At 42.5% G+C, this 23,190-nt stretch overlaps 1 protein-coding gene across 1 annotated transcript; it reads left to right on the top strand.

The window, feature by feature from the left end:
• Positions 1-1,261: 1,261 nt before the first annotated feature.
• On the top strand, positions 1,262-22,618 carry LOC143283146 (uncharacterized). Its single transcript, XM_076589289.1, has 5 exons — positions 1,262-1,476; positions 6,513-9,223; positions 12,629-12,798; positions 15,389-15,668; positions 19,543-22,618. Exons 2-5 carry the CDS (start codon positions 7,633-7,635, stop codon positions 20,166-20,168), a joined length of 2,667 nt encoding a protein of 888 aa, XP_076445404.1. The 5' UTR covers positions 1,262-1,476; positions 6,513-7,632; the 3' UTR covers positions 20,169-22,618.
• Positions 22,619-23,190: the final 572 nt, after the last annotated feature.

Raw genomic sequence — 23,190 nt, 5'->3', positions numbered from 1 at the left:
ATCACTTCACTATGTAAATTAAGTATCTGATTCTTTTCTTCCGGCTTTGATTTCAGTCCCAGTCAAGTTAATTCAGTCTGAGTGACTAATATCGATCGTCATCTTAGATGAACCGTGACTACACTGAATAAATAAACCCGGAACGAACGTCCGAGTCAGTCCCAGTGGTGACAGTGAATCGACCGTTCAGTTTATACTGACGCATTAACCGGCGTGACAAACAGTAGCCAACTAGCTGGAATGCCGGTATTGAAGCCCCCCAACTTGAACACAGAACAACGAAATACGAGAGGCCGGCGATGATTGTGCCGTATAGACCGACGTAACATTTGCTGACAACAGACGAGCTGGCACGCGCGCGTATGACTAAAAATGCGAATGTTAAAACATGATGATAAACACACGCGCCGCTATAGCCTGCGACACGCACGGCACACACTGACATTGACACACACACACACACGCGGCTCACACACTATCATCAGTCCTGAGTGTTAGCCGCGCGCGCGCACACCCACACACGGTACCCACTCGTGCGCGCATATATATATATATATATATATATATATATATATATATATATGTGTGTGTGTGTGTGTGTGTGTGTCCGCAAAAGAATAATCGTAACCGGCACCACCTGGCAAAACAAGATTGCTGTAATGAAGTCAAAGTGAATAATATTTTTAGAATGTCAGATTACAAGAAATTAAATGATGAAAATTTGTAAAGAGCACTGTAATACTAACCTAAGGAAAAATTCATTAGCTAGTGAATAGAATTGCACAAATATGGACTTGCACTGCCTATCGAAACTAAACTTGCACAAAATACTAATGTGTTTAAAAATCTCCTTGACATGAACATCAGTTTAAAAGAAAAAAATTATTGGCTTTGACGAGTGATTTACAGTACATGTAAAAGAAAACATATATGTATCCCACAAATAAAAGGAGACTGATATCGAAGGGGACTTAAAAAAGGCCATGAGGCCAAGGCAGTCAAATGCCAGTCCCTGCACTACCACTACTACATATTATTTTGAACTTCTACGAACCAACACATGCGGCAATGCATTGTTAACAACGACATGTGCCTGCGAACTGCACTTTTGCATGAAAACAGATAAACAAAAAGCTTATCTAAGCCTATTTTCCATTTTCAAGTTCAAGGTTGACCGTCGAGTAACTTCCAATCGACGAACGCAATATTCTCACGTGGCATTAAAAAAATAAACAATCGGTCGAGTCGTATTTTGCGCAGTGCATCAAGAACGTCACGTGACCTTGTTGCTCTCCGTGCTGGCTTGCGATCTGCAACAGTGCATTGGCTTTCTCTGGTGTGATGTGCATGTTTTGTTTTATTTGGAGAATCATTGCAAACTTTAAAATTCTAATGTTCTCTGCAATGACTGGAAGTCCGATGATCCGATCTTCCCAGCATGTCGATGTTCGACTGTTCAGCTGGCAACGTTTAAAGGTAAGAGGCCTTTCGAAAAGCGGCGCGCACGCGATCGAGTTGTTTGCAGCTGCGTCTAACTGTCAACTCGAGAAGTGCAACCTACTGCAAGGGGATTGCTTGCGCAGTCTGTTATGAATTTTTAAAAGCATTTGATTATGTCAGTATTGCGTGCTTTTTACCACGTGTGCAAAGCATAAAGCATTAAATAAGATTATAATCTAAATCACGGACAGTAACATTCGGGTTTTGCTGCAGTGCATGCAGCCAGACAGTGCGTCACTAGATCCGCTTAGGCAGTGGCTGTTTTGAGGTCATGTTTTCAATCATGCAATCGTCGGACGGTCACAACGGTTTCACAAATTTGAGACTCCAGTGTAGGTTTTGACAGGTTAGAAATGCAGTGTTAGAAATGTGAAAAAAAAGAAAAAAGAAATACGGTTCAATCCAATAGGAGAGGGACATACATATAAAATGAAGTTTAGAAAGTATGTAAATCGAAATATACCCTCTCTCTCACATTACCACCCTCCCGTGCATCTCGATCCTTCCCCCAAACTTCTCCATGCCATCAATCCCCACCAACCCCCACCCCTTCTCGCTTCTGAATAACAGCTAAATGATAAAAAAAAAAAAAAGAAAAAAAGAGGAGGAAAGTGTGTATTTACAGGTGTTTGTGTGTGAGGTGCAGGGCCACACAATGCACCTTTTGTTTGTTCATCAAACCCCCCTCCTCTCCCACTCCCCACCCCACCCCTCAACAAGCTCCATCACCCTCGATCTGCCTGCCGTGTCCTGGTCCCCGATGTTTGTTATTTATAACCTTCACCTGGAAGAACAGAAGATTACAGTCATGTGCAGAACTTTTTTTTCTTTTATTTTTCATTAAAAAAGAGAGAGAGAGAGGAAAAGAAAGTAGAGAAAAAAAAAGAAAGAAAAACAACAACCCCAAACAAACAAAAACCAAACATGCTGATAGTTTTGGTCTCAAATCCTGATATTTAGAAAAAAACACCAAGTTAACAATGGACTGATCAATTTATAGTACTATATATACAAGTAATTATAGCTTGTTGATCATACAAAATGGACCAAAAGCGAAAGCATTGTTCTTCCTGTTAGATTTGAAGATACATGTTATTATTATTAATATTATTATCTTTCTTGTAGGGAAACATAAAAACATGCGCGCAACCAGTTTTGAGTAAGTTAGGATTGGTGCAAGAAATTATAAAATCCCATTTTGGGTTCATGTGACAATCTCACGGAGTTAGCTCAATTTCACCTCTTTTGTCTTTATATAGATTTTTTTCCCCAAGCAAATGCAAAGTCATAGGTGCTGAAAGTCAATGCAGTTTCAAGTTTGAATACATTTTATATTCATTTTTCTAATTTGCAGTGTCAAGTGTATTTTGTGGTAATGAAATCTAATTATGACTAGTGAAACTGATGAAATTCTTTAACTGGTACACACATCAGTAGGACACATTTTCTGCTAATTCATTTTGCCAGCCTTCCAAATTGTTGGTTTTCAAAAATGGGGAATAATACGTAGTTGAAGTCGACCAAATACATGGAATATAACGAATCTTCCAGTTCCACAGTTTGTTCATTGTTTCAGTCATTTTCACTGCTTTCCTCAACTTACTTTTTTCCATCTGGGTCAAACAAACCACGAAGTGTTAATACAATCAATTCAATTACAGCCAAAAGAGGAAGAGAAAAAAAAGAAAAAAGAAAAAAAAGATTGAGCATAGAATGAAACATATATGAATTAGTCAGCTTATTTCTTATTTCTTATAGAACATCACTGATTTGTTTGTTGTATTTTTGAAAGTGACATTCATCTGGGAGTACTGCATCTCTATCTCCCCCTCTCTCTCTCCCTCCCCCCTCTGATCTGCATGTATCATATGTATATATCTATATATTTTTCATGGTTGACTCATGCAATTCCTGCAGTTAAGGGCCCTGATGCTGAGTGACAGTTTAGTGAGAACTTTAGTAAAGCAGGTAGATAACTTTACCATTGCAGTAAATGATGTGCACTGCACATTGATAAGGTTTCAGAAAATCTGACAGAAATAATGTGATACTAAGTCCAGTAATAAGACCATTAGGCATTACCATACATTGATATCCATAATCACTGGTAGTGTGTGATGGGCTTATATGTGATAGCTGTGATGTCATACTGAAAAGCTAAAAACTACAATTTCATGTCTCAGAAATGGATCGTCATACTGAAAAGCTAAAAACTACAATTTCATGTCTCAGAAATGGATCTTCTCATTCAGTGCACACACGGTTTCATTGTGAGATCCAAGGGAGATTACCTTGCTTGGTGCATAGCCATTTCCACACAGTTGAGTCCCCTTTCTTTTTAAAAAAAAAAAAATCTTTTTTTTAGTGGCAGCACTCATTCCTTGAACTTGTTACTTTATGGTTAGACCCAGCCACTTTGCTCACATGTCTGGACTTTTTCTAATCTTGCTGGCAAACCACTTTGCCCTCCTGGTTTGGCTCCCAGTGTTCCAGGTGCAGCAATGCCCGTGTGACATAAGCAGGTCTCAATATGAATGTATACATGTATGCGTGTGTGTGTGTTTATTCATTCACAGTGTGTTCCAGGTGCAGCAATGCCCATGTGACATAAGCAGGTCTTGATATGAATGTACACATGTATCATGTATGCGTGTGTGTGTGTTTATTCATTCACATTGTGTTCCAGGTATGAATGTACACATGTATGCGTGTGTGTGTGTTTATTCATTCACACTGTGTTCCAGGTGCAGCAATGCCCATGTGACATGAGCAGGTCTTGATATGAATGTATACATGTATGCGTGTGTGTGTGTTTATTCATTCACAACGATGCTTAATCACTCACTTGAAACATTGCCACGGTTAGGATAACTCACAAGTGACATTTAAAATTTTTTTTTTTTTTTTTGTTAACGTACATTTCCGGATGCTGAATTTGTTTCCTGGTTGAGAATAAAAGGGTTCTGTGGTTTTCTTTTCTCTGGTTGGCTGCCTCCTGATGATGAGGCCAGCACGCATTTCACTAACAATACCATCTCTTTGTTGTATCTTTGCACACTTTGCTTAGTCATCATTGGTTGCCACAATGTAACACCGTGTATGGCCTATGCAGAGATGCTAGCTGTTAACCATTTCGCCTTATTTTGTTATGCTCAATCATAGTTTGTTCCGACATTATGCCAGCGTACATCAAATTTGTTCCGTCACAGGCTTTCCTGTTGTAACATAACCCAGACGTTCTAGACTTATCCATTATGAGGCCAGGGCAGTCACTATAATATACTAACTTTGGTCTCACTTGATGATGCTCAGCTAATTGCCTGTGTGTTTACATTGAAACAGCATTGAATTGACTAATCAGCTTAATCATTTTCTTGAACAAGAGAACACGGCTGAATCAATTTGCATCTGGTTTAAACAACATCTGTGCCTGGTGGATTAAGCTTGTAGATAAAATGTATGTTTGCTGTTTGCTGATGCGGATCAGATTCATAGTGAGTGTTCCTACTAAATTCAAAATGTTCCTACCCAATTTCCTGATTGTTCCTACACACACCTGACGTGGGTTGGCATCTCTGCGTATGGCTTCTTTGTTAGAGCCTCATCCTTTGTCACAGACCTCTTCAATCTCAGACCTTATCCACCACTGACCTGTTCCACAACTGTCACCATCAGCCTTGCCCACAATCCTCAAGCTTAGTCAAAGTGTTCACGTGACAGAGGCTACCTCTTACTGGATTGTCAGACTCAATAGTCAAGTGACTGATTATGTCAGTTATGTTTTACTGCACTGTTGAATAAACCCTGGATTATTTTTCTCTCGTCAACAGATTTTTTCCCCTTCTCAATAACACAATATCAACTGGTTGCTGCAGGGTTCATGAAATATTCAACTCCAAACAACAACAAAATTTCAGAAGCAGTTGAAAAAGTTATTTTTTGTCAGTGTGATTTCATCTTTATGTATTCCTTTATTACTTACCTGAGAAATGTAGTTTTGCTGAAAAACTGCATCTGCTTGTTTTGTTGATTAGATTTGGCATTCTGAACATTTCTTTGTTTTGAGCTGTAAATTGTAGTGAAAACAAAAATTGAGTGTGTGAAACTATTCTGTTGGAGAATGAAATTTGAGCCCCCACCCCCTTCCTGTCCCTGCCCTTTCCATTCCCACCCACCCACATTATTGTGATATTTTGATTGTCTTGAAACAAGGTTCGTAGGGTCCTTTCAAGTCCTTTTAAGTCCTTAGGAATTGGATTTTGGTCAAAAGGCCTTTTAAGTGCTTTGATTCAGCAAGTTGGTCCTTTTAACTCATCAGGAGGTCCTTTTAATTTTTGAAAGGTACTGTTAAGTCCTGTTTTATGAAGAGAAAGAGACTTGAGAACGAAACTGAAACACCTTCGACACCAAAACCGCAAGTTGCAAAGCGCGTTGAAAGATGCCGACGCGATCGTCTGAAACTCAGTACTTACTGTAGGAGGATACAGCCTATAGGCCTAGGCCCTAACAGTAGTGCACTTTCTGCTCGGTGGCAGACGCGAAGCGTGGTACAGTGGCTGTGAGTCACGCCTGCTGCTGCTGCTTTGCTTAGGCCTAGCCTACAGTGACGTGAATTGCAAAGACTAAATACGACAGTCAAATGGGATTAGCTGTTCTTCCGTTTATGAGAGGTAAGTGTCTGCTGTTCTGCATGTCAAATAGATTGGGGTGTACTGTAAAGTCATGTCAGCAAAGGTCCTTTTAAACTGATTTGAGGTCCTTATAAAGTCCTTTAAAGGTCCTTTTTTGGCTTCATGCCCACCACCTGGGAACCCTGCAGAAAGCATGCTTCTTCCACAGGTTTCACTTGTGTCTTGATTGTTAGTTACTTTTTACTTTTCAAATGAACATTTCTTATTAACCCAGTCCTGGTCTACAAGAGATGGTGGAAGAGAAGAGAGAGAGAGAGAGAAAAAAAAGTTGTCTGTCCTTTCATCTTTTCCCTTCAGTGAAAGAAAATGTTTCTGTTTCAGGCTGCATCAAGGAAACAATTTCAGGACACTGAAGACTTTGTGGTTCTTGAGAAACAGTGGTTAGCTCAGCGTGATCAGACGATTACCTGAGAAGTTATCGTGGAGAGGATCAGTTCAAGGATTCAGCATCTACAGACATGTGCTGACAAGCCAGTGATTGGGAGCTTTCAAAAAAAAAAAAAAAAAAAAAAAATCCCGATCACACTTTGTAAATGTTCTCCTGTTCCAGTCAACAAGTCAACGTCCGACATACTGCTTTGTCAGATTTAAATGGGCAGAAAAAGAATCCTGAAATAAAAAAAAAAAATCAGCATAAAGTTTGTGCCAGCATTGTACCAGAGTATTACACTCAAGTCTTGCCTCTGTCACCTACATCGAATGACAGTGAAATTTCTGACAGAGTTGTTTACGGACTACATGCTTCATCACCATATATTGAAGCACTGTGTACAGTTTGCAGCATTGATGGCTGTCAGTGTTTTACAGAGTACATGCTTCATCACCAGATATTGAAGCACTGTGTACAGTTTGCAGCATTGATGGCTGTCAGTGTTTTACAGAGTACATGCTTCATCACCAGATATTGAAGCACTGTGTACAGTTTGCAGCATTGATGGCTGTCAGTGTTTTACAGAGTACATGCTTCATCACCAGATATTGAAGCACTGTGTACAGTTTGCAGCATTGATGGCTGTCAGTGATCCAATGCACTACATTGTATCTTCACATCTGTCTGCTGGATGTGGGTTTTTTTTTGTTGTTGTTTGTTTTTGTTTTGAAAAGAAAAGGAGATTATAAAATGAAATGACTCAACAAACCTGATAAGTGACAAACGAGGATCATACTGTGTGATCTGTACCTTGACCAACAGGTCAGCAAAGCAGTTTTTATTAGAGGTGTGCCATATCCAGGCTGGTTTATTATGGAAAGATCAGGACTGGGCAACGTTTATTATGGAAAGATCAGGACTGGGCACCGTTTATTATGGAAAGATCAGGACTGGGCAACACAGGAGCATGTTGACAGCACCCCCTGACACAGCTGTCGTGGGGAAATCTTGCTGAGGAAAGTTGAAATTTAAAGCAACAACTTGTCAAAAAGGTTCTAGCTGCTCACTTTCATGATGGCGTCGGTGAAACAGATGAGCATGAAAAGAATGTTGGTGATTTTGTGCTGCTGCTCTGTCTTGCTCCTGTATGCTCTGTCACACAGATCCCAATGGATCTTCCACGACAGGCATAGGTATGATAGGATCTACAGCAGCAAACAGAACAGCACATTGACATGGAGAGGTGTGTGTGACAGCCAGCAAGGATCGAACCAAGGAAGCAGGATAACGGATGAAAGTCGGATCTGCAGTAGGAACAGTTGTGACTGTGCCACTGACAGAAAGTGCCTCAGCAAATCAGCAGTGCTGGGCAGTGGGTGGTGCCCTTGTGTGGGGAAAAAAGGCTGTGTGGGCGTGCCCACTGATCCTGTTTGTGCAAAAGATACAAACACTGCAGTTAGGATTGTGAGGCTCGTTTGTCTTTTGATGTTTTTGACAGTGCGTCTGAAATGCCAAAGACATGAGAATATCAAGAATAATGAAAATACAGCCATCTTCAGATTTCTTGGTTTGAATATTTCACTGAAATGGCATTTGAGTTTGGGAGATAGTCATGGATCTTCTGTTCCAGGTGATGTTAAAGACCAATGTGTTTATGATGATGAGAGTAAACATTTCAGCTTCAAGCCATTCTGCAAACCAAGTTCAGAGATGAATGTCTTGTATGAGTACATCTTTCACCCGTGGCGTTTGAAAGCAGGAGTGGAAAGTTCTGGACCCACTTTTTGTCACAATGTGAAAGAGGAAGAGATTCCAGAGTGTCAGGATACTGGTAACTTGTGTAATCCCAACTTGTTAACTATTAATGTGAATCCAGTCACAAGGTTTCTGCCTGATCCGTCGTTCGACCCTGATGTCGACTTTACCCACCTTGGATATCGTTTGGCCTCGCTGGGCGCTCTTCCATCTTCAGTGCCAGTGTCCAGGGTGAGATTGGCGAATGCTGGCTTCTACTTTGCAGGACAAAATGCAGAGGTCACATGCCCCAGCTGCCACGTTTGTCATTCCGACTGGTCAAGTGGTAGGAACCCCATGGACATCCACCGAGAACTGTCCCCGCATTGTGAGTTTGTTTTGGCTAGTGACCGCGAGGCGGCTGCCCTGTCAGGCGGTACACCAGAGGGCGATCATGTTGAGGATGCTGACCATCCTAATGCACAGACATCCAACGGACATTCTGAAGCACAGACACCTGCCACGTTTTCAAGATCCATCACAACCACGTCCACAAACATGGCAAACGATCAAACAGGAACTGGGGATGTTCAGGGCTCTGTAACGAGTATGGTGAACCTGAACACCAGCACTGCCACGAGCGGCAGTGGTGACAGCTCAGCGCTCCTGGTGGTTGTGACGGGTGTTGGTGGAGCAACAAATGCTGGAAGCACCTCCGTTGTTGAAAGCGTGGCGACAGCTTCCCCTGCCAGGTCTGGGACTGACACAAGAAGGAACTTGTTTCCCCAGGCCAGCTTGGGCCTGGGGGACGCTGTGTACCCCATGTACCTGAACCTGACCGTCAGGAGACGCTCCTTCACCCACGCCTGGGATGAGACTCGGGCGCCTCCCTTGGAGGACGTCCTCAATTCCGGCATGTTTTATGGAGGTAGGTAAAGTGGATTTGTTCTTTCTCTTTCCTCTCATTACACATTGCTCATGTGTTTAAGTGCAAGCGTGCGTAGGAATGTTTATGTTCTGAAATCCGGCATGTTTTATGGAGGTAGGTAAAGTGGATTTGTTCTTTCTCTTTCCTCCCATTACACATTGCTCATGTGTTAAGTGCAAGCGTGCGTAGGAATGTTTACGTCCTCAATTCCGGCATGTTTTATGGAGGTAGGTAAAGTGGATTTGTTCTTTCTCTTTCCTCCCATTACACACTGCTTTAGTGCATGTGTGCGTAGGATTTTTTGAGTGTAGGATTTTTTGTTCACATTCAAACTGGCATACGCTCCATTTTTGTCGAATAAGTTTACTAGATACTTTAGTATAACTATATTCCACTGATGCTGTACACAGAGAATTGGTTAGTGCTCTGATATTTGTAAGGTGGGAGGAAGGCAGCTTGCATGAGGTGCTGCGATAGCATTCTTTTCCTGATCAGCTGATCACTGGGATGCTTTGAAAAGTTTAGAACTGGAATGTTTTGTGAATGTATGTGTGTGTGTGTGTGTGTGTGTGTGTGTGTGGATGCAGTACCACCAACTGTCTGACGGAAGGCTTGCTGTTTGAAGTTCTGTAAGTTTGCATGACAATGTAAAAAAAAAAAAGAAAGGAATTAACTTTAAAAAAACAAAACAAGGATTATACCATACTCCCTGTGTGTATTTGAAGATATATAAAAAAAAGAAGAAAAAAAAAGAAGACAGAAATGAGTGAATACAGAATTCTTATAGAACATGTTTTATACGTTGTCATTATATTTCATTTTGAACTGAGGAAAAAGAGAAGCACATTATTCATTTTGACTCTTAACTCTCTCCATACGATCGGCGAAAGAGACGACGTTAACAGCGTTTCACCCCAATTACCATCATCAGAATATTGCAAGCGGAAGGCTCTTATACTGATGAGGTGAATATTGACAAAGAATACCACAATTCTGATGACGGAAGCTAAAGGTTGGGTCATTGAGACACCCACTGGACATCCGAGGAGTCTGTGTAGAGGAGAAGAGAGGACTGGCCGTACTAAGTGAGTTAAAGGGTGGAGCATTATTCAGTTTGAGCCTTTTTTACAATAGGATCTTCTTCTTCGTTCGTGGACTGCAACTCCCACGTTCACTCCTATGTACACGAGTGGGCTTTTATGTGTATGACCGTTTATACCCCGCCATGTAGGCAGCCATACTCTGTTTTCGGGGGTATGACAGTAGGATGGAGCATCATTCTGTTTGACATGAAGGGTGGCATGTTACTCAGTTTGACTGAAGGATAGAACATTAATCTGAGTGACAGTAGGGTGGAGTGGAGCATCATTCTGTTTGACATGAAGGATGGCATGTTACTCCGTTTGACTGAAGGATAGAACACTAATCTTGAGTGACAGTAGGATGGAGCATCATTCTGTTTGACATGAAGGGTGGCATGTTATTCCGTTTGACTGAAGGATAGAACATTAATCTTGAGTGACAGTAGGATGGAGCATCATTCTGTTTGACATGAAGGGTGGCATGTTACTCAGTTTGACTGAAGGATAGAACATTAATCTGAGTGACAGTAGGGTGGAGTGGAGCATCATTCTGTTTGACATGAAGGGTGGCATGTTACTCAGTTTGACTGAAGGATAGAACATTAATCTGAGTGACGGTAGGGTGGAGTGGAGCATCATTCTGTTTGACATGAAGGATGGCATGTTACTCAGTTTGACTGAAGGATAGAACATTAATCTGAGTGACAGTAGGGTGGAGTGGAGCATCATTCTGTTTGACATGAAGGGTGGCATGTTACTCAGTTTGACTGAAGGATAGAACATTAATCTGAGTGACAGTAGGGTGGAGTGGAGCATCATTCTGTTTGACATGAAGGGTGGCATGTTACTCCGTTTGACTGAAGGATAGAACATTAATCTTGAGTGACAGTAGGGTGGAGCATCATTCTGTTTGACAATGGGATTGAATGTTATTCAGTTTGACTGTACATGTGTCAATCTGTGTAACGGTAGAATGGAACATTATTCTGCATGATGGTCAGGTGGAATGTTATTCACTTGGAACGTTATTCCATCTGAATATTCCAAGTGAATAACTTTCCACCCCACCATCACGCAGAATGTTAGTCTGTCTGACGTGCTCTGTAGCCGAGTGGTTAAAGCATTGGACTTTCAATCGGAGGGTCCAGGATTTGAATCTTGGTAACCGTTACCAGAACCAGTGGAAGAGAAGGCTGGGTGCAAACAGTGGTGTCGATCCAATCCACCAGCTCCAGAGACACCAGCAGACTGTCCTCTTCAGACTGAGAACCGGCCACTGCCGACTACTGAGTCACCTTCACCGTATGAAGATCGCCCACACTGATGAGTGTCCATGTGGCACTGGACCCCAGACCCCTGAACACATCCTCCAACACTGCCCAACCCATGAAACTCTACGGCGTCAAACCTGGCCAGGGGGCACGGAGCTACAGGCGCAGCTTTGGGGAGACCGCCACGACCTGGAGAAGACCGTGGGCTACATCGTGGCGACGGGGGTGACCGTCTGACGCAGCCAAAACATCGAACGCAGAAGAAGAAGAATCTTGGTAACGGCACCTGGTGGATAAAGTGTGGAGGTTTTTCCGATCTCCCAGGTCAACATATGTGCAGAGCTGCTTGTACCTGAACCCCCTTCATGTGTATGTATACGCAAGCAGAAGATCAAATAAGCGCGTTAAAGATCCTGTTATCCACGTCAGCCTTCGGTGGGTTATAGAAACAAGAACTTACTCTGCACTCACATCCCTGAAAATGGAGTTTGGCTGCCTACAGTACATGGCAGGGTAAAAATGGTCAAACACATAAAAGCCCACTATGTACATACAAGTGAACATGGGAGTTGCAGCCCATGAACAAAGAAGAAGAAGATTCTGCTTGAATCCGTGATGGAATATTATCTGTTTGCTGACAGGATCTGACGGGCGCAATAGCCGAGTGGTTAAAGCGTTGGACTGTCAATCTGAGGGTCCTGGGTTCGAATCATGGTGACGGCGCCTGGTGGGTAAAGGGTGGAGATTTTTACAATCTCCCAGGTCAACATATGTGCAGACCTGCTAGTGCCTGAACCCCCTTCGTGTGTATATGCAAGCAGAAGATCAAATACGCACGTTAAAGATCCTGTAATCCATGTCAGCGTTCGGTGGGTTATGGAAACAAGAACATACCCAGCATGCACACCCCCGAAAACGGAGTATGGCTGCTTACATGGCGGGGTAAAAACGGTCATACACGTAAAAGCCCACTCGTGTGCATACGAGTGAACGTAGAAGAAGCTGACAGGATGGAACTTTATGTTGATGTGTGTTTCTGTGTCTGGCCGCAGGTTATGCAGACTGCGTGCGGTGCTTCTTTTGCGGGGTGAGCTTGAAGAGTTGGGCCGCCAGTGACGATGTCTGGACTGAACACGTCCGCTGGAGACCCGGCTGTGGCTACCTGCAAGCTGTCAGGGGAGACGACTTCATCAGAGATATGCAGAGGAAGCTTGGAATTGTGGTGAGATTGGAAAGAATATTGAAAAAACAAAACAAAACAAAGAAAAACAACCACAAACAAACCCAGCTTGAGATATTGTTTTCTTCTCTGTCTGTGTATGTGTGCATGTGTTAATCAAATTAAAAGCAGTTTGAACCCTGAAAATGCGTTTTGATTTGTGGATTACCAGGTGGTTTTGCCAGCTCTGAGAATTGTTGACAAAGGAAACCTGAATAGACCTTATGCAGAAAAGGATCAACTTGAAGCCATGATTAAAAAAAAAAAAAAATGCAGGCATGATTTGGATTTGTTTTGGTTGAATTTAGTTAGAAGAGTGAACAAAATTTGGAATTTGGGGCATTTCATTACTGTTTGAAAAAAAAAAAAAAAAAAAAAAATGATGATGGTTCAGGAGGATGCTGTTGAGATTCACTGAGGTATGACTGTGAGGCTGTGTGTGTGACACAGCTCTATTCAGCACTGGCCATAGCATGCAGGACTTCTCACTAAAAAAAAAATAATCCGATTCCTCTGCCAGCTTCATTATCCTTATCTTCTGTTGTTGTCACAAGACTGAAGTGTTTAAAAATCAACAGGCTCTTAATCTTATAGAAAATGTGAAACTAGAGGGAGCAGAAAACAAAAGAAATACTGATTCTGTTACACAAAGTTAGTGAGTCAGATGTTTATGCCATTGAAAGCTAGTCACTGGAGCCAGTGTAGATCACACTTGTTTATGACACAGATGGTTATTGGCGGAATTTATATATATATATATATATATATATATATATATATATGATAGTCAGTCGTGTCCGACTATGACCATCAGAATAGCAGAGGAGGCAACTGCTGTTCCGACTATTTGGGCTAGAATTTGATTATAGTGGAGAGTGCATTGCCCAAGTTACATCCCCACTCTCTCGGCCAAGAGGGTTTTAGGACAGTCGGCGTTGGCATGGTTCCCAAAGGCCAACTAGCCCACAAGGCTGCAGCACTAAGAGGCAGTGCAATATTGCCTCCTAGTTTGAGAGTCATGGTCCTGCACAAAAGACTAAGCTGTAAATGATTTCCCATTGACTGGAGAAACCATTGATAATACAGCTCTCACTTTGCTGTTGGCCCAAATGTAAAACTTATGTCAATCTGTGATATAAGCCGAGTGTTGGCGGAATTTAGTTTGTTGCTATCTCCTGTTTGATGCTGGTGTCAGGATACGAAATGAAAAGAAGCATAGACAAGTCTTGCTGTGCAGTCTCCTACCATGACTGGGTTTATGTAACAATACTAGTATTGCTGTTATCTTTGTTGTCAGCAGTAGCATCAGTTCTGATCATCATAAAACTTTGATAGCTCAGAAATAGTCACTGATTCTGCTGCGCTGTCCTAGTCTTTTTCCTCTTCTTCGTTTGTTGGCTGTAGTTTCCGCATTAACTCGTATGCATTACATGAGTGGGATTTAAAATGTATCACTTTTAAAAAAAAAATTCCTGCGATATACTTCATTTTGGGGGGGGGGGGGGATGCATGTTGGGCATGTTCTTGTTTCCATAACCCACAGAACACTGACACGAATTGCGTGATCTTTAACGTATGTATTTGATCTTCTGCATGTATATGCACAAGAAGTGGGCTCTGATGTCGTCAGTGTCGGCAGATTCATGGGGGGCTGTTGTTTGAGCGGCGTGGTGGCGGTCTCCACTCTGGGAGGGATGCTCACTCAGTCTGGCTCCGTGACTAAGCCATTATTGTCGTTAGTAGGGGGCTTAGTAGGTGGTGTCCTAAGTACGTTAAAACAGAACAGGCACCACTGAACACCACCGAAGTGACTCAGTAGCAGTGCAGGGTCTCCTCTGGTGTGTGGCCTCCTGGCGACCAGACATCGATGGTTCCCTGTGGACTGCCGACGCTGGAACTGCGATGGACGAACCCGGGTGTGGCCGTGTATGGGGAAATCTAAATGAGCGGCGTGGGAATAATGCCACTGAAACGGTGCAGATGTTGGGGCAGCAAAAAAAAAAAAAAAAAAAAGAAGTGGGCTCTGGCACTAGCAGGTCAGCACATATGTTGATCTGGGGGATGGGAAGAGTCTCTACCTTTTACCCATCAGTCACTGTCACCGGGATTCAAACCCAGGACCCACAGATGGAAAGTCCAACGCTTGAATCACTCGGCATGACGGGCGCAATAGCCGAGTGGTTAAAGCGTTGGACTGTCAATCTGAGGGTCCCGGGTTTGAATCACGGTGACGGCGCCTGGTGGGTAAAGGGTGGAGTTTTTTACGATTTCCCAGGTCAACATATGTGCAGACCTGCTAGTGCCTGAACCCCCTTCGTGTGTATATGCAAGCAGAAGATCAAATACGCACGTTAAAGATCCTGTAATCCATGTCGGCGTTCGGTGGGTTATGGAAACAAGAACATACCCAGCATGCACACCCCCGAAAATGGAGTATGGCTGCCTACATGGCGGGGTAAAAACGGTCATACATGTAAAAGCCCACTCGTGTGCATACGAGTGAACGCAGAAGAAGAAGAAGAATCACTCGGCAGTTGCACCAGTAGTGCTGTCATACTTAAAGTTTGATTGTTTCTCTGAATATACTATATAGGGCCAGACTTCACAACCCACCACCCCCACCACCTCCACCACTACCAGCGCCACCGCCAGCAGTTTCTCATCCTTGACAGCAGCTGCTCCAACATCCAGCGAAGAGGGAACAACGCACAGAACAACAAATCCGTCAGCAGTAATCACACGGCCATCAGCAGCAACACCATCATCACCATCACCACCACCACCAAGTTCTGGTGTTGGGCATGAAGGAAGGAGTGAAGAGGGGGGAGGAGGAGGAGGAGGAGGGAGAGGCAGAGCTGTCGTACCACCAGGTGGTGAGTTTCATCTTTCAGTTTCTCAAGGAGGCGTCACTGCGTTTGGACAAATTCATATTTCTATTCTTTCGTTCTTCAGTTGAATGTCTTTTCATTGTAAGTGATATTAGACAAGGACAGGAAAAAAAAAAATGGGGGGGGGGGGGGGGGGGGAGAGAAATTACTGTGTACGCATGCAAGTAAGTAAAAGTGTGTGTGTGTGTGCACGTGTGTGTGTGTTACATATAGAAAATAATTGATTTAAGTTTTGTTAAAAAAGCGACAACAAAAAAGAAGAAATATAACAATATAACATCTTTCTAATGAAAAACTTATCTATAACAGCGAACCAACTGGACCTGTTTAACAAGAATTTGAAAAAAATCATACATAAGCAGTGGACTGCTGAAGATTGTCGACACTGAAGATGATTCAAGGTCAGGGATGTGAGACTTAACATATGGCAAGTTAGTATATGATCGGCTGTTATGTGAGCACCGCAGATGTAAGAAACATTAGCGACATACTTGGTCTTAGAACAATTCATTTTCCATCTGCAGGTCAGAGAAATGATTTGCCTGGTACGAAAATCATTTTGGTAATGTTTTCCCATGAAACCATACATTTTCTGTATATTTTTATGTAACTCCGAGTTACCGGTGTGTTTTTTTTGTTTTTTTTCAAGGTGAAATTTTGACCATAGGACTTTTTCTACTATGGTGTAACATTCCTGTAGTGAAAGCGAAATATTTAAATCTAACTCCGTCATGGAATTATAGCTCCTTTTTTTTTTTTAGCCAAAATGTCAACTTTTTCATTATAGTAAAAACCGCAATGAGAAGGAATCCACAAAAAGGTTATGTGAGAGCCTCTTAGTAAGAGTTCACGAATCAAATTCTTAATTTCAATAGAGTTCATATCTAACCATTTCTTTTAAAAGTTTAATAGCGTGAAGAACTGACCAACACAAAATAGAATCTGAAATATAGTTTTCGGAAAGGATATAATAAAATTTAACGCCATTAGAATTGCTATGAGTTCAGCTGTTTTGAAAGTTAAGGTCTGGAATAACAAAAGCAGCACCAGTTCTATTATTTACAACAGGGCCGTCTGTAAATATCTTTCAATGATTTGGGTATTTCTCTTCCAAATGAATTTGTACATGCGATGTAAGTAAATTTGTGTTGTCATCTTTGGTCAGATCAGTATGATCGATATCAGATTGTGCTCTTTGGAGTTCCGATACAAGTGTAGGTGATGCCACAGACCTTTTAGCAAACTGTGGGGTTTTGTTCACACCAGAATTTGTTAAAATATTTGACGTGTATGTTCCCAGTGTGGTATGAGAAGATATAGATCTAGCTGTCTTTGGAAAATTGTATTCGGATTTGAGTTATTTCTGATTCCAAATCATTTTACATTGGTTAAACTTCTCAAGACAAATTCACTACACGCAAGTTCCCTTTGATCCTCGAATGGTAATACTCCCGCTGCACTGTACGTTTTCTTACTGGAAGCATGGACTGGTAAGCCAAGTGCCAGTTTATATGCTCTGCTGCCTATGCTTTGAATTTTTTTCAATAAATATTTCGGTGCACTGAAGTATACTTCTTGTGCATAATACAAGTTTTGACCGAACAAGTGATGTGCAAAGGTGTAGTAGAGTGAATATGTCCTGGCTCCATGGTTGTTTGCATACTATTTTCAAGACTTGACTTATTCCTCTTGATTCCGTGGGGAACATAGGGCCGCAACAACACTCCTCCAACGCACCCGGCTCTGGCTGGTCCTCTTCAGTTCAGCCCACGTCATTCCGGCCGCCCTTGTCTCTGCCTCAATGCTTCTCCGCCAGGTCTGCTTCGGACGGCCAACTTTCCTTTTCTCACGACAGACTTGAGCTGTTTTGCCTGTCTCGTATAGGGCTCTGATGTTCCAGGTCCCTATCCTGGTTTTGGCCTTGGTCGTCAGAAGAGTTGTCGGCGCACTGGCTTCCCAAGGGCTTTCACCAGCTCGCGTCATGGGCTCTACCAGAGAGTACCCCTCCTGGACCAAGCAGTTCTCAGAGTTTGTTGTTGCAGTTTCTGTAACAGTCTTCTTTTTACAGAACCGGGTTGTTAGCCTAATTCAAACCCCCAACCTGGAGGACCAGTGGGTACTATTCGTCTGGTCTCTACCCTTTGACCTGTCTGACTTGGGTGGCCCTACCAGGAGACGAATCTCCCGCCAGCATAGCTCTCAGGGTTATTGAGACACGCAAGCCCCCCAACCACGGCAAGGTTGCACCCACTGGGAGGCTATTTTCAAGAAGTTTAATGTTTTTCTGGCCTTTGTTAAAATGTAATCAGTATGATGATTCCAAGTTAATTTTGATGTAAGGTGCACTCCAAGGGATTCTTCTACTTCTTCTTCTTCTTCTGCGTTCGTGGGCTGCAACTCCCACGTTCACTCGTATGCACACGAGTGGGCCTTTATGTGTGTGGCCGTTTTTACCCCACCATGTAGACAGCCATACTCCGTTTTCGGGGGTACAAGGGATTCAGCTACTGGTTTTTTTTTTTATCTATTTTTTTTTTAATTATTTTTTTTTTTTTAATATTCCAGGGTGTTAACATATATTTTATAGGAAGGAAATGTTGCTGGACTTAATCCATTATTAAAAAGCATAAAGTGTGTTTTTTCGGTTGATATTTGCAGACCATTCTCACTCATATAATTTGCTACTTTGTTTAACTCATTTTGATACAGTTTTTTGTGTGTGATTTGTATATCGGGCAGGTGTGTTCTTTTTTAATGTAACTTTCATCCACATGCGTATATCGTCAGTGTATTGAACCATTACAACATTCTTTGTTAGTTTTTTTTTTGTAGATCGTTCATTAGAATGTTGAACAATATTGGAGCAATTACAGAGCCCTGAGGAATACCTGTCTGCAGTGTTCATGTAGATGAATATGTATTCCCTATTTTAGTCTGAATTTTTCTGTTTTCTGAGAAGTCTTTTATAAAGTTATACATTATGTCCCAATAATCCAATCGTCTTCAGTTTTAACATTAGACTTGAATGCCACACTTGGTCATAGGCTTTAGTCATGTCGGAAAAACTTGCAAGCAAATATTTTCGTCTTGCAATTTGGTGCTTAACCTGAGTGGTTAATTTCACTAAATGATCAATTCTGGATCTTCATTTTTTTTTTTAAACCTGCTTGATTTACAGGGATGACATTATTCTTTTCACAGTAGTAGACGAGTCTGTTTATCATTTTTTTTTAATTAATTTTTTTACAGACATTAGAAGTGAGTGCAATAGGTCTGTAAGTTGCCAGTGTGTGTTTTTGGTTTGCCTTGTTTGTGGATTGGGACTGTTATTGACTCCTTCAAGGGAGAACATCAGTGTCCCGGCATCGTTTGAATATATCAAGAAGAATGTTGATCCATTTATCTGGTAGATGCTTCATCATTAGATTTCATTAGAAATTAAATCAGTTCATGACCCCCGAAAACGGAGTATGGCTGCCTACATGGCGGGGTAAAAACGGTCATACACGTAAAAGCCCACTCGTGTGCATACGAGTGAACGCAGAAGAAGAAGAAGAAATCAATTCATGGTCTCTGTATTGGCAGACAAGTGTCTCAACCCTTGTGCCACTACAGGTGGTGAGCAGAATGGTTTGCCCTTCAGCTCTGGTGGGCGGTGTGATGATGCTCGGTGCGCGTGTGCGCTGCACTGTGGTGTAGGGTTTGGTGCGGTATGACGCGGTCTTGCTTAGTGTCATTGTTTTTGGTTTTTTTTTGTATTACTCATTGTCACAGCAGATTTCTCTGTGTGGAATTTGGGCTGCTCTTCTCAGGGAAAGCTCCCGTGAATTTCAGTTTTTCTGCACACCTCCTGTTTCAGCCCTACCATCACCACAGCAGAATGAAGCGGGGGAGGGGCTACAGGCAGGTGACAGACAGCTGCCGCCAGCAGATCGGAATGAAGCGGGGGCGGGGCTACAGGCAGGTGACAGACAGCTGCCGCCAGCAGATCGGAATGAAACGGGGGCGGGGCTACAGGCAGGTGACAGACAGCTGCCGCCAGCAGATCGGAATGAAGCGGGGGCGGGGCTACAGGCAGGTGACAGACAGCTGCCGCCAGCAGATCGGAATGAAGCGGGGGTGGGGCTACAGGCAGGTGACAGACAGCTGCCGCCAGCAGATCAGAATGAAGCGGGGGCGGGGCTACAGGCAGGTGACAGACAGCTGCCGCCAGCAGATCAGAATGAAGCGGGGGCGGGGCTACAGGCAGGTGACAGACAGCTGCCGCCAGCAGATCAGAATGAAGGGGGGGCGGGGTTGCAGGCGGACCACAGACACCTGGCACCACAGTTCCGTTGTCACCAGTGTCATGCGGCAGCCATCAACACCCTTCTCATCCCGTGCGGCCACCTGGTTGTCTGTGAAACCTGTGCTGCCGCCATGAGGACCTGTCCAATGTGTGGGGCCACCGTGCAGGCCACAGCGCGCGTGTACCTGAACAGGTGAAAGGCTGAAGGGGGTGGTGGGGGCAGCATCCAGAGCAGATGACTGACCTCCACATAAACCCAACATGCACTGTGATCATGAGTGACCTACATATGAATGCTAAATGTGTACCAATTATGACGGACCTACACAAAAATCATAATGTGTACCGATCTTGACTGACCTAACACGCACTGTGATCATGACTGACCTACACATAAACCCAACGCGCACTGTGATCATGACTGACTTACATATGAATCCTAAATGTGTACCACTTATGACGGACCTACACAAAAATCCTAAATGTGTACCGATCTTGACTGACCTACATATAAACCCAACACGCACTGTGAACATGACTGACCTACACATAAACCCAACACGCACTGTGATCATGACTGACCTACACATAAACCCAACATGCACTCTGATCATGACTGACCTACACATAAACCCAACACGCACTCTGATCATGACTGACCTACACATAAACCCAACACGCACTGTGATCATGACTGACCTACACATAAACCCAACATGCACTCTGATCATGACTGACCTACACATAAACCCAACATGCACTGTGATCATGACTGACCTACACATAAACCCAACATGCACTCTGATCATGACTGACCTACACATAAACCCAACATGCACTCTGATCATGACTGACCTACACATAAACCCAACACGCACTGTGATCATGACTGACCTACACATAAACCCAACATGCACTCTGATCATGACTGACCTACACATAAACCCAACATGCACTGTGATCATGACTGACCTACACATAAACCCAGCATGCACTGTGATCATGACTGACCTACACATAAACCCAACATGCACTGTGATCATGACTGACCTACACATAAACCCAACACGCACTGTGATCATGACTGACCTACACATAAACCCAACACGCACTGTGATCATGACTGACCTACACATAAACCCAACATGCACTCTGATCATGACTGACCTACACATAAACCCAACACGCACTCTGATCATGACTGACCTACACATAAACCCAGCATGCACTCTGATCATGACTGACTTGCACATAAATCCTACATGTACAGAGAGCCTACCGAATGTACAAATGCTTAAAAAAGACAAAAACGAATTCATGTACAGTAACTATTATAATTATCAAAACGTGTAGTTGGTTTTGAGTAGTACAGATTTGAACCTCAGCAAAATGAAGGAGAAAGTATGTAATGTGACATGACAATATCTGCTGTCCATTGGTCGTGACACGTGTGTTGTGATAAAGGTACGAATAATGCAGGCTAGAGGTATTTGGTAATGCATCTCTCTCTCTGTCTCTGTCTCTGTCTCTCTCTCTCTTTCTCTCTCTCTACACACACACACATGATTATTGATCTGGATCATGTAAAAGAAACGAGTGTCAACCTTGGACATGATTTTATTTCATTTTACACATGCTCTTGTAAATGTAAATCGCTTGGATTATTAATATTATTATTATTATTCATGTTACAATTGTTATTACTATTGTTGTTATTAATTTGAAATGTCATTTTTGGCACCACATAAAGGATATTGTCAAACATCCTTTTTAAAAAAAAAAAAAATCACCATATATCCTCATGGTAAAAAATGTATCAAAATGGCAGAATCCTGATATATATTATTAGAGTGCCATCACTTTGCTATGTACTTCAGATCATCCCACAGAAATTCATGACAGTCGGTCCATTTGTACTTCTTGATGTCTGTGTTTTTTTTGTCTGCAGGATTAAATCCGGATGGAGGAAATTGTATTTGTATTATCGTGATAACCCATCATCATCATTGTTATTCCATTTCGTTTATTCAGCAGGTGTTTGAAGCATTCGTTTCCTGTGTCATTCAGTCAAACATGCATGCACGCATGTGCGTGTATTTTTAGAGAGGATTATACTACAAAATTTTTGCCAGGCACAACTCTCTTATTGCTGTGGTGTGTTCTTTTATGTGCTTCAAATGCATGCTGCACATAGGACCTTGGTTTATTGTCTCGTTCAAATGATAAGTGTCCAGACCACCTCTTAAGGTCTAGTGGAGGGAGCACAAGTTGTGACAAGGGTGGGATTTGATCTTACATGCGACGGGCGCAATAGCTGAGTGGTTAAAGCGTTGGACTGTCAATCTGAGGGTCCTGGGTTCGAATCATGGTGACGGCGCCTGGTGGGTAAAGGGTGGAGATTTTTACAATCTCCCAGGTCAACATATGTGCAGACCTGCTAGTGCCTGAACCCCCTTCGTGTGTATATGCAAGCAGAAGATCAAATACGCACGTTAAAGATCCTGTAATCCATGTCAGCGTTCGGTGGGTTATGGAAACAAGAACATACCCAGCATGCACCCCCCCCGAAAACGGAGTATGGCTGCCTACATGCCGGGGTAAAAACGGTCATACATGTAAAAGCCCACTCGTGTGCATACGAGTGAACGTGGGAGTTGCAGCCCACGAACACAGAAGAAGAAGAAGAAGAAGATCTTGCATGCTAGGATTCTCTTGCTTCCTTGGCAGACGTGTTAAAAATGACAGACTGGTCCAGGCAGGAGAACGTTGACTCTTTTGCTTACGTCTAAATGTATCATAATATGTACATGAAAATGCATTTGTGAGCTTGTGTACTGCATTCTTTGTAAATGTTATTGTATTTTGTATTAATTTCGATTGAATCTGCATTCATTTTCAGAAGTCAGTCCACACTTGGATTGATTAGAGTTGTATTGTGCATGTTTCAACATTTCTACACTTCAGCCAGTTGAAGTTGTATTTTGCATGTTGTAAAATTCAGTCCACAGTTGAAGTGGTTAGAGTTGTATTTTGCATGTTTCAAAAGTCAGTCCACAGTTAATCTGAGTTGTATTTTGCATGTTTCAAAAGTCAGTCCACAGTTAATCTGAGTTGTATTTTGCATGTTTCAAAAGTCAGTCCACAGTTAATCTGAGTTGTATTTTGCATGTTTCATAAGTCAGTCGACAGTTAAACTGAGTTGTATTTTGCATATTTCAT

Source organism: Babylonia areolata, chromosome 6 (assembly GCF_041734735.1).
Source record: "Babylonia areolata isolate BAREFJ2019XMU chromosome 6, ASM4173473v1, whole genome shotgun sequence".
NCBI lineage: Eukaryota > Metazoa > Mollusca > Gastropoda > Neogastropoda > Buccinidae > Babylonia > Babylonia areolata.
The sequence above is the reverse complement of the archived record's forward strand: the minus strand, read 5'-3'. Positions and strand labels throughout refer to the sequence as shown.

Bases quoted from the DNA above. Each gene is read 5' to 3' on its own strand.
- LOC143283146 (XM_076589289.1), top strand. From the start codon at position 7,633: ATGATGGCGTCGGTGAAACAGATGAGCATGAAAAGAATGTTGGTGATT. The intron at 9,224-12,628 runs GTAGGTAAAGTG...GTCTGGCCGCAG, and splicing joins TTCCGGCATGTTTTATGGAG to GTTATGCAGACTGCGTGCGG. The intron at 12,799-15,388 runs GTGAGATTGGAA...TATACTATATAG, and splicing joins AGAGGAAGCTTGGAATTGTG to GGCCAGACTTCACAACCCAC.